At 62.6% G+C, this 10,995-nt stretch overlaps 1 protein-coding gene across 1 annotated transcript; it reads right to left on the bottom strand.

The window, feature by feature from the left end:
- On the bottom strand, positions 1 to 10,703 carry TSC22D4 (TSC22 domain family member 4). The gene is made up of 5 exons (XM_075564960.1): positions 10,276 to 10,703; positions 8,902 to 9,921; positions 6,529 to 6,692; positions 1,092 to 1,140; positions 1 to 703 (listed from the first exon to the last, which is right to left on the bottom strand). The coding sequence occupies exons 2-5, from the start codon at positions 9,664 to 9,666 to the stop codon at positions 494 to 496; spliced, it is 1,188 nt and encodes a 395-aa protein (XP_075421075.1). The 5' UTR covers positions 9,667 to 9,921; positions 10,276 to 10,703; the 3' UTR covers positions 1 to 493.
- Positions 10,704 to 10,995: the final 292 nt, after the last annotated feature.

Below are 10,995 nucleotides of genomic sequence, written 5' to 3'. Positions count from 1 at the left end.
TTTCTTCAGATTTTTTAATTATATTATGTTAATAACAACCTGAATCCCCGAACTCTCAGATACTGCCCATACTCCCTCCCCCGGGCCAAGGAGATGGGGCACTGCTGGGGAACAAGGCATTGGGGTGGGGGGGGACCATGTTTGCCAGGCCTCCAACACTCAAGCCATCTCATGTTGGGGGGTGGTGGGGGTGTCCCAGAACAATGACACAAGGGAGGGGGGAGGGGGAGGCTGGGACCCCTCATGGAGGAGGGTGCCCTCTAACACCCCATCCTGGGCCCTCCTTCTTCTGCCAAGGCCCGCAGGCACCTAGCCCAGACCCTGGGGGCTATGGGAAGATAGGGCTGGGGGACCCGCCGATACTGAGCCTTGAACTCCCAGCATGGGGATCAGGAGGCATTAAAGCTGCATAGGAAGAGGGGGCGGGCAGCTGGCACAAGGCCCCGCAGCCTTGGCAGCCCCCAAAGGCACACTGTGAGGGTAGGGAGGTTGCTCAGACGGAGGGCCCGTTGGGTGCAGGGGGCCCGAGCCTCGGGACTCCTGAGGCGGGCAGCTGGGCCAGCTGCTCAGGGCTAGCCAGGGCACGCAGCAGCCCGTTCTCCTGCTCCAGCGCAGCGTTCCGTTCGGCCAGCTCCCGGATCTGCTCCTTAAGCACCTCCACCTCCTCCCGGACCGCAAACATGAGGTGGGATTTCACCAAGTCCTGGAAACCCAGCGACAGGGAGATGGTCAGCCCTGGCCCAGGACCTCGAGGGCCTGGGTGGATGGGACATCTTGCTCCCCGCCTGATGGGGGGTGGGGGCCCTGGGGAAGAAGGTGGGAGGTGGGGGCTGGGAGTGGGAGGGCAGGACAATCAAGGCTCAAAGACAAGGGGGGAGCCTGGGACCAGGTCTAGATCAAGGGGCAGCAAAGATTCAGGAGGGGCTGGGAGGACCGGTGGAATCCTGCAGGGAGCAGGCTGAGGCGGTGGGTGTCAGGAATGGCCTAGGAAGGACAGCAGGAGTAGGGGCAGATGGACAGCTAAAGAGGGCAGGTGTATGGGCATCCACACATGGAGCACAGACCTCCGGGGCCCCAATCACTCCTCTTACCATGGCTTGTTCAATCTTGTTGTCAATGCCAACCAGGCTTCCGGAACCACTGGAGAGAGACAGAGAGGTTGGGGATGAGAAGGAGGAATAGCCACCAAACCAGGCCGGGCCAGCTCAGACCTCGGCCCACCCAGGCGCTTCTCGGAGCAGGCCCTGGCCTCTGCTAAGCCACCTGTGCTGCAGCCGCCTCCCCCACGCCCCTCCCAGTACCTGTGACAGTAGAGAATGAGAGACAGAAGGGTTTTGTCCAGCCCCCGGCGGGCGGAGGGCCGCTGCACAGGTCCCCCGAGGCCCCAGGAGGGCGAGGGTCCAGATGCCCCTCTGCTGGGGGAGGCTCCCCGAGGCGAGCAAGGAGAGGAGACACAGCCTCTTTTTCGGGGTGGCCCGGGAGCCATCCCCACCACTCGGGTCTCGTAAGATGACACCAGGGACTTGACCGAGACGCCTGGCTGGGTCATCCCGGAGGGTTAAGGGTTAGAAGGCTGTGTCAGGAGGATTCCCTGGGGGGCTCAGAGCCCCCCGGGTAGCGCGGGGCCCGGCTGGTGCCAGGCAGGCAGAGAGGGGACAGTGCGCTGGGGGTGCTTGTCGGAAAGATATACACCGCCCCCCAGGGCCAGGTCCGGCTACTATTGGTTCCTCAGGGACACGGGGACCCCCCTCCCACCAGTGCCAATGGTGGGCGGGAATTCCCAGACACGGCCCCATGCCAGTGCCAGTGTCCCCTTCTCACCCTGGCGCCAGTCCCAGAATGGAGGGGAGGGGGCCAGCTGAGGGAAGTCAGCTGGTGGCTGGGCACAGGGGAGGGGTTGTGGGGACACGAGGCAGGGAGAGGGCTATGAAGATGAAGGAGAGCCAGACTGGAGGAAACCCACCGGTCCCCTCTGGACTTACACTCCACCTCAGCACAGGTAGGGGACTGAGAGTGGGGGTAATGGTGGGGGACGGGGCTATGGTCTTCCAGGCACTGACACAAAGCCTATCTCAGGAAGGGGCCTGAGGCCCTTTCACCAGAAGGCCCCCACCCCTCAGGGACCCACATCCCGTTGTGGCCAAGGAACCTGGCTGTGGGGTCTTGGAGGGAGCAGGGATTGTGGGGAGGTGAGGCTGGATGTGGGGCCCTGGGAATAGAAACACAAGCCAGAGCCAGGCAAAACCGGCCAGAAACTGGCCGCAGCAGGTTCTGACTGCTGTTTGCTAAGTGGCCACCAGAGGTCGACCCAGGCCTGACTCAAGGCCCCAGACTGGAGGGCTTGTCGACCTAAGCCAGGGTTCTCTTAGATCAAGGCCCAATAGTTTCTACCCTGCTCCAAGGCTGACTCCCCTTCCCCACCACCGTCATCCCACACTTTATGGCCCCCGCCTCCCCACACCAGCTTCTCCCTTCTCCAGTCACGACACTACAGAATCCTGCCTTCCAGCCTCCAGTTTACCCCCTCCAGGGTTGGGGGCCCCCAACAAGCTCCATCCCCTGCCCTTAGACTCCCTTGTCAAGCCATCTCTCCAGGTCAGCTCCCACCTGCTTCCCTGTTGGGGGCCTTGCAGCCCTCAAGTCAAGGTCACCTCACATGGGGCCCTGCGGCCAGAAGGGAGCTGGGAATTTTCCATTTGCCCAGCCGGGGCTCTGGGTGCGGAAGGTGCAGACAGGTGGGGGCCAGGAGCAACCAAGGGGATGGCCAGGCCTGAGTGAGCACATCAGGGTGGGAGGAGAAGGGCCCCTGCGCCCCCTATGGGGAGGACACTTTTGAGTGGTTTCGAGCCACGGCACTGGCCCCTAGTACACGTGGACACTGGGCCCCCAGAGGTGCACAGTCACAGGGCCGGGAATGCTGGCCTGGCTTTGGCTGACACTGACTTGGGTGGAGATGCCAAGTAAGTGGTTCACCCTAGCCAGAAATAAAAGAGTAAGACAACAACAAACATTTGTTGGCTGACAGATGGCACTCTCTTGTTTGTCTAGCGCTTAGGAATTCTCAAAGCTCTATTCCACTCTCAGGGTCTCATGTTAATGCTTCCAGGGGCCAGGACTCGAACAAGGGCGCTCTCCTTTAGCGAGCCCCTGTGGGCACCGTGGTTAAGCGGCGAGCTCCTAGCCACAAGGCCGGCAGTTCGAAATTACCAACGGCTACTCGGAAGACAAGGCTTTCTCTACTCCCATCAAGAGTTACAATCTCAGAAACCCACAGGGGCAGTTCCACCTTGTCTTACAGGGTCGCTATGAGTCAGAATGGAATGGATGGCAGTGAGGTATTTTGTTGTTACTGGTTTGAGCCAGGGGCTGGGGGCAGAGTTGGAATTCCTGCGTAGGGTCAGGAGCAGGAAGTTTGGGGTGGGTAGAAGGGATCCAGCCTCTCAAAACCAAGAGGCAGCTAGCTCCTTGTGAAGGGCAGAGGAAGGCTCCCTTCTTCAAGATGCTGCTTGCCATCTTGTTGTGAGGGGTGTCCCTGGAGGGGGGCATGCAGGTATGACCTGCACAAGTGGGGACCTAGCCTGGCAGGCCGCTTGAGTCCTGGGGGCCAGGACAGCTCGAGGGGCTAGCCTTCCTCTGTGAAGGTCAAACAGAACAGCATTCAACCTAGGATCAGAAGCAGCAGCAGGACCTCTGGAAGAGGTAGGGAGGCTCTGATCCTGGGGAACGAATGGGGGCCAGCCCTGCTTCTTGGCTGTGTTCTAAAGGAGCCCCCAGGGGCTGGGCTAGGGGCCAACAGAAGTGGCATCTGGCTGTCCTGTCCACACTCCCTCCCGGATCTGTGGTGCCTTTGGGGCGGGACCAGGCAGGGAGGAGGGTTGGCTCTTTGCCCCACTGAAGAGAGCTGTCCCTGCTTCTGGCCTGGACAGAAAGGGCATCCTGGGGACGGTGACTCCCCCGGTGGCCTCCCTCTGCCTTATGAGCCACAGGCACCTCAGCAGGAGAGCGGGATCGTGGTGTGGGGGGTCAGGCCCGGGTTCCCATTGCAGTCCTGTCACATACTAGCAGGGTGACCTTGAGCAAGAGACTAAAATGCTCCTCCTCCGAGTCTCCCTTCCTTCCTCTGGGAAGCAGGGGGCACAGGGTGGCTTTGGTAAGGCCAGAACGCTCCTCAGAAGCCAGGACGTCGAGACTTGGGCCTCACGGACTTTAGACGTGTGGTCAGGAGGGACCACGTCCCCGCAGAAGGACATCATGTTCGGTAAAGCAGAGGGGCAGCGACAAAGAGGAAGGTCCTCCACAGGGTGGACGACACAGTGCCCACCACGACGGACTCAGGCATGAGAACAAGGGTGAGGACGGCGCAGGGCTGGGCTGGGTGTCCTGTGCCGCACAGGGTCAACTTGAAGGCACCTGAGGACAACGGCAAGTAGCCCCTGACTCAAAGGTTAAACACCCCACCCGGGGCCAGCAATGAGGCTACGTCATGTCCAGCCCACAGGTGTCAGGGCAGAGCCGGAGTTTCCAAGGGGTTTCCTATCCCATTTCCAGAATGAGATCTACAGGGCTTTCTTTCCAGGAGCTTTCCGTCCGTCCGTTAGCAGCCAAGCATGCGGACAGTTTGTGTCACCCAAGGCCTCCACAGGATAGCTCAGTGTACCTTTTGCTCCCCAAGTGCTAGAGATCCCTTCTCTCTGAAGCCCAGATCTCACTCGCAGGCTGGCCTCCCTCCACCTTTCCCAAAGGCCTGCCCTCTGGAACATTCTGGCAAACCAGGAGCAGGTGAACGGTCTGGACTCCCCAGGCACCCTCTGTCTGGATCCACAGCCACAGCTTCTGGAATCGCCTCCCCCCTCCCCCCCTCCCCACCAAACTCCCCATCTGGGGTCTGGGCACTTAACATCCCAGCCCACTTTCCTCTCAAAAGGGCAGTTTCCATGCTATTTGGACTGCGTTCCCTCACCAACTCCAGGCCCTCGGAAGGGTGAGGTAAGGGCTACGTGTCCCATGCCTGGGTGGGTGGGTAGGGGGGCCAACCCAAACCCGCTGGCCCAGCAGGGTGGGGCAGGAGGAGCTGGGGCTGAGTAGGGGAGCCCTGGAGCTGAGAGCTGGGAAAAGTGGAGGCTGGGAGCCAGACCGGACCGGTCAGACTGGGGTGTGGGGAGAGGGGGTGGCAACGGAGGGAGGGAAGGAAGACGGGAGGGGATAAGCTTGAAGAACAGAGCTGATGAGGCCTGTGGAGGCAGAATCTTCTAGGACAGTGAGAGCAGGAGGCCATGAGAGGAAATCAACAGGGATGGGGGAGGGCCAGTCGCCCTCTGCCAGGGAACCTCCCCAGAAGGAGGGGGAGGGGTGGGAAGAGCTGAGAATAGCAGGATACAGCAGGTGACTCTTGGCCCTGGCAGACCTCACACCTCACACAGGGCTCAGCGCTGGGGCCCACGCGCTGCCAGGCCCTACTGGGCTTTGTCCATTCTCTCCAAAACCCCCACCAGCCCCTTTGCCCTCCATCCGCTGTCTCCAGGCCACCCCATTCCCCATCCTTGCTTGCTCCAGCCCCCCCCTCCAATTTCTCAGACCCCCTTTGTGTGTGTTGGGGTGGGGGAGAAAGCTCTGATTCTAGGGGGTGGGGCCCCCTGAGAGGTAGGCAGGAGGGAGGGACTCACCACTGGAACAGGTCCCCCCTGCCTGCACCCACTCCCTGGCTAAATCCCACCCCTAAGGGCCTTCCAAACAGGAAGTCCCTCCCCTCGAGGGCCTCAAACGGGAAGTCCCACTCCTCATGTCCCCAAACAAAAGTGGTGACTCCCTACGTCCTTCTCCCCTGGCTTTCCAGCCCACAGAGAGCCTTGCCCTCTCTTTTCCCAGAGAGATCCTCTTTCCCTTGCCAGCCGGCTGACGTGCCTATGTGTAAACCTGGTCTTCGACGGGAAGTCCTGCCCACCGGGCCACCAACCGGGGCAGAGCCCTCCAAAATGCACCCAGAGACAGCCTAGGGCCCTTCTTCGGTTCCGCCATGCTCTCCCACAACACCCGCCCCCGGGGTGTTCCTAACTCTGCCCGCTGGCCACGTCCACTCTCGGAGCAAAACCCTGGGGAACTACTAGGGATGTTCGAGCAATCCCTAAGAGAGGACCAGAAGTTACTGGCAGGAGGGCGGGGAGGGAGGAAGTGAGAGGAGATGGATTGCTTAGCCCAGGCTCTGGCGCATATGCTCCTGAATTCTTGGGGTTGCCAGATGATCTCTTAAGTCTGCAACAGCTCTGGAATTGGACAACAACGCCTCCCTTCAAACTCGAAAAAAGTCTATGATTCGACAGTCCTAAGCCAGGGAGTCCCACCCAGCTCTCCCCACAGAGAGGGAGTGGGTCCCAAATCAACAAATCCAGACTTCTCTTTAACAAGTTCTCTCCAAACGCAACCTGGGGGGCGGGGGGCAGACGAATGAACACCTACTCCTCGGCAGCTTCCCCCCGGGGGCGCCGGGTGGGGACTAACTTCACGGCCCTCCACGTGAAGTGAACGACCTACCTATCATCATCGCTGTCCAGGTGACCACTGATGGCCAGCATGGAGCGAGCCAGGCTGAAGCTCTGGGCCGCCGCCCCAAAGGGGTCTGGGGACTTGTGAACCAGACTGGCATCGGGGAAGAAGTAGAGGGCTGGGGAGCTGGGGTGGGAGTCGAGTAGGGGCACCTGGAAGCAGAGAGAGAGGGGGACCGTCACATGGAGAGCAAGGAACAGGCCACCCACCAACTGGCCTCAAAGGCTTCCTCCCTCCCTCCCCAGGCCCCAGCAAGTCCCTCTACAGCCCCCCTCCCTGGGTGAAGGCCTGCAGAGCTGTCCATCCTGCGAACTGGAAGGAGCAGCAGCCGATCCTCCCGCTGAGCCGGTGATCCCCTAGTCATGAGGGGCTCGCCAAAGACTCCTTTGTCACCTGAACCCACATGTCACTTCCTCTGAGCGCCCTTTCCGCCAGTCCACTGACCCGCTTTCGTTTTATGTTTTTACAGCCCTTCCCAGTATCTGAAGTTATGCATTACTATCTTTCCCCTGCGAGAAGGTTGGCTTGGCAGTGGGGTGGGGGTGGGGGTGGGGGGAGAAACAGGGCTTCTAGTTGGTTGAAGGGCTCTCTGCAGAATGAATGAGTCCTGGAAAGCTGGCTCTCCTCTCAGCCGTCCCAGTAGGACCCAGGTGAAGCCCAGCTGTTTCCAGCCTGGGTTGTAGTGTGTGTGTGGGGGGGGGGGGTACCGAGATGGGGAGAGGTGGAGCCTGGGCGTGGGCCTACACAGCCCAACAGGCACTGGGGGCGGCTGCAAAAGGGCGGGGGCAACAGGAACAAGACGCCTCTGTGAGGCCCTGGGAGGCCCCAGCTTCTCGGAAAAGCCAAGAACAGAGAGTCCAGGGTGGTTAGAGGGACAGAGCCGAGGAAGGAGTCCAGGTGCTGCCCCTGGCCCCCTGGCCCCCCTCCCCACTGCCCACATCTGCTCAGGGCCAGAGGGCACTGTAGAAAGGAGAAGGGTCTTTTAAGCAGAGACACCGTCAAGTCACCCCGGTGTCAGAAGCAAAGGGGCAGGGCAAGTTGGTGACGCTCAGAAGGAAGAGCGGGCTCTGGGGGCCCCACACGCAGCTCAAGCATGGCTTAAGACAAGACAGCAGAGACTCAGGGCAGAGGGAACTCATCAAGGAAAGCACCTTGGTAGGCGCTGAATAGAAAAGCTCAAGTAAAGTCAGGGGTGGGGTGGGGGTGTCTGTGTGTGAGAGATGTGAGCTGGAGGCCAGGAGGGGGTGGGGGGAGCCGGTCCTGACCAGTCCTGACAAGGCCCAGACATCCAGTCTCAGGTTATTTTTATACTGTGGTTTGTGCCCAAGGCCAGGAAGGGGGGAAAGTTCTCATCTTCATGCTAACGACCCAAGGTGTTATTTTCTCCTCTGGGACAGAAGCATCCAGCTCGTTCATCCCTAGCTGCCCACCCCACCCCCAAGGACCCAGGCCTCCTGGGCACCCCGCCCCCAGACGTGTTCCTCTTTTGGAGACAGGAAGCAGAAAGAGCAGATGCTTTAACTCTGTCATGGCTACTTCCCGGGAGAAAGAGGGGCCTTTCTACTCCCCTGGGGAGTGATGGTCTTGGGCCCACAGGGGCAGTTCTACCCTGCCCTATGGGGTAGGACGGGTCAGCATAGACTCAGTGGCACTGAGTCTGGCTTTCAGCTGTGGCTGCTTTCCACTGCTTCCACCCATGGTGGCCATCCCCTGGGGAGACCTGGGGAATTGGGGGTGGGTGGGAACTAGCAAGCCTCCCATTCCTGCAGTGTACACACACACACACACACACACACACACACACACACACACACACTTCCAAGCCATTTCTTCAGGAAGAGACACTTGGATCAAAGCTAAAAATGAGGCTTGGCTGACCACCCCACATTCCGGATAGGGTGACATGGAGAGAGGGTTGCAGTGGGACCCCTACCTCTGGCCTCTACCTTCCCCAAAGGTCCCCCCAACCCCTCCCTGCTGGGCCCTCCACCCTCAACTCCTTGAGTCAGGGGGAGTGAGACCAAGACAGAAGGTGAAGGTCAGAGTGCAGAGGCCACAGGTTGATAGAGGGGCAAAGGCAAAAAGCTACAGGCCTGGGAGATAGAGGCCGGGGCAGAGGAAAGCAGATGGGAAAACAAAGGTGCCCCTGAGGAGTTCTCAAGGCAGGATGGGCCCACTTCTAAGTGAGATGACAGGAAGAGAGAGGAGAGGCTACTGAGCAGATAGGCAGATGATCAGGTCGTGGGAGTGCGGCCTGCAGGCCGAGACAGGAGGCCCAGGATGGAGGGCAGGCCAGGGCTGAGACCGTGGGTGAGCACCATCCCCAAGAGGATTCTCCCTTGCCCTGAGACCCTCTCTTACCTGCCCTGTCTCCTCTGGAGCCACCAACTCCATCCCCAGCGGCAAGGGTCCATCCTTCCTTCTGGACAGCGGTGGAGTCCCGGCTGCTGAGGTCCTGGGCTCCACTTCCACCCTCAGCGAGGGCAGGGTTGTGGAGGCCCAGGACATGCCCTCAATGTCCCGGATCCCAGGCTCAGAGGGGCGAAGCTGGGGTGGGGAGGCCGATAGCGGGGGCGTCTCCCCCTTGGCCTTGCCGGCGCTTACTACCATTTGGACCAGTCCTCCGGTGAAGGAGCGGGCCTGGGGTCCGGGGGAAGAGGGGGGCGGGCGCAGCCAAGAGTTGGGGCCCTGAGACAGGCCTGGCTGGGGGGCCGGGGTGGCCAGGCCCAAGCTGGCCAGCTCCAACCTGGAATCCAATGACCTGCCCCCCGTGCCCCCCGAGGCCCCCCGGATTCCCTCCAGAAGCCGGCCGAAGCTAGGCGGCTCCAGGTCTCTCTCGTAAACATCCACACACGTCCACCGGCCTCGGCGATAAGGTTCTCCCAGGCCGTGGGGCAGCTTCACCACACGGAAACGGGAGGCAGGGGCCCCGGGCGGCGGGGAGCCGTTCCGTGGGGTGCTCTTGCCCCCTGGGTCCGGGCTAGGCTCTCCATTGGGCAGGCGGGGTGGGGGCCGGGTGGGGGCCGGAGGGGTCGGGGGCTCGGCACCCCCTGGGCTCCCGGGGCCCTCATAGTCCGTGGTGACACTGGTGATCTGGAAACTGCTCTTCTTCTTCCCTCCACTCATCGTCCCGGGGCTCCGGGCAGGCCGAGGTGGGCAGGGGCAGCGGGGCTCCGCACCGAGGCTCAAGCACCCCTGGAGCAGGGAGGCCACATAGCGGGGGCCTCGGGGCCCCTAGGGACGTCTGGGTTCGACATGGCAGGCGGGCCTGGGGGAACTGGGGGTGCCCGGTTGGAGACAGAGAGCGGGGCACGAAAGCGAGGAAAAGGCCAGGTTTGTCCTGCTGCTGTCCGAGTCCAACTCCAAAGCTGCGTGTGCAAGCTGGGGAGAGAGAGCGAGAATGAGTGAGCGAGCGAGTAGAGAGAGCCCGAATAGAGCGAGCAGTGTCAGCAGTGGGCAGCCCGCCTCTGGGGCTTCCTCTCTGGGGAGCCCTGCGCGGAGAGAGGAAGGGGAAATCACCAGAGACCCAGAGACAAAGAGACAGAGACGGCAGAGACCAAGGTCCCGGCGGGGTGCGCCGAGCCAGGAAGAGGCAGCTGCGCCCCCCAAACTTGGCACTTCTGGCCTGGGGTTCCAAGTCCCGGCGGCCACCAGCTTCCAGTAAAGGCTCCCCGGCCTGGGGAAGGAGGCCAAGCGGGGTCCGCCACCCCAGCCCCCCTACTCCAGGGGCCCTACCTCGCCGGCCGAGCGGGGGGTCCCGGCGCCCAAGATGCCGGGCTGTCCTCCCCCTGGGCCCGGGCGCTCGGGCCCCGGCAGCGCGGGGTGCGGGCGGCTCTCAGAGGCTGCCCGGTCGTCTTCGGGGGGCGCGCCGCCCCGCGCCGCCCATCTCCGGGGAAAGTTCGCTCGGCAGCCGAGCAGGAAGCTCCGCGGGGGCGCCTAGGCGCGGCCTGGGGAGCCCCGCGGGTCTCGGGGCGCCGGCGGAGGGGGCGGCCGGCGCGCCGCTGTCCCGGGGGCCGCCGGCCTCGGCGAGTGGGCGTGCGAGGCTCCTCCCGCGTGGCCCGGCCGCCCGCTCGCTCGCTGCCCCCGGGCGCCTGGCGCCGTCGCCCGCGCTCGCTCTCTTTCTGGTCTGTTGACAACCCCCACACCAGGAAGTCCTGCCTCCTCGGGCCTGCTGACTGCTCCTCTCCTCCTCCTCCTCCTCCTCCTCCTTCCCCTCTTCCTCCTCCCCCTCCCTCCCTCCCTCCTGGGGCGCCGGGCCAGCTGGTCCAGGGCCAGGTCTGCCGCTGCCGCCAGGCTGTTGCAGTGGCTGCTGCTGCTGCTGCTGCTCTTGGGGCCCCCAACCGGCTCCCTGAACCCCACACCTGCTGCCCCCCCCCCCCGCGCTGCGCGCTCCCCACCGAGGTCAGGGCCGCGGCGCGCGGAAAGACGGGGGAGGAGTCTGCTCCCGAGGCCCGG

Source organism: Tenrec ecaudatus, chromosome 12 (genome assembly GCF_050624435.1).
Source record: "Tenrec ecaudatus isolate mTenEca1 chromosome 12, mTenEca1.hap1, whole genome shotgun sequence".
Classification (NCBI taxonomy): Eukaryota; Metazoa; Chordata; class Mammalia; order Afrosoricida; family Tenrecidae; genus Tenrec; species Tenrec ecaudatus.
The sequence above is the reverse complement of the archived record's forward strand: the minus strand, read 5'-3'. Positions and strand labels throughout refer to the sequence as shown.

Coding starts and splice junctions, on each gene's coding strand:
- TSC22D4 (XM_075564960.1), bottom strand. CDS start 9,666: ATGAGTGGAGGGAAGAAGAAGAGCAGTTTCCAGATCACCAGTGTCACC. Junction 6,693..8,901: donor CTCCAGAGGAGACAGGGCAG/GTAAGAGAGGGT, acceptor CTCTGCTTCCAG/GTGCCCCTACTCGACTCCCA. Junction 704..1,091: donor ACAAGATTGAACAAGCCATG/GTAAGAGGAGTG, acceptor CTGGGTTTCCAG/GACTTGGTGAAATCCCACCT.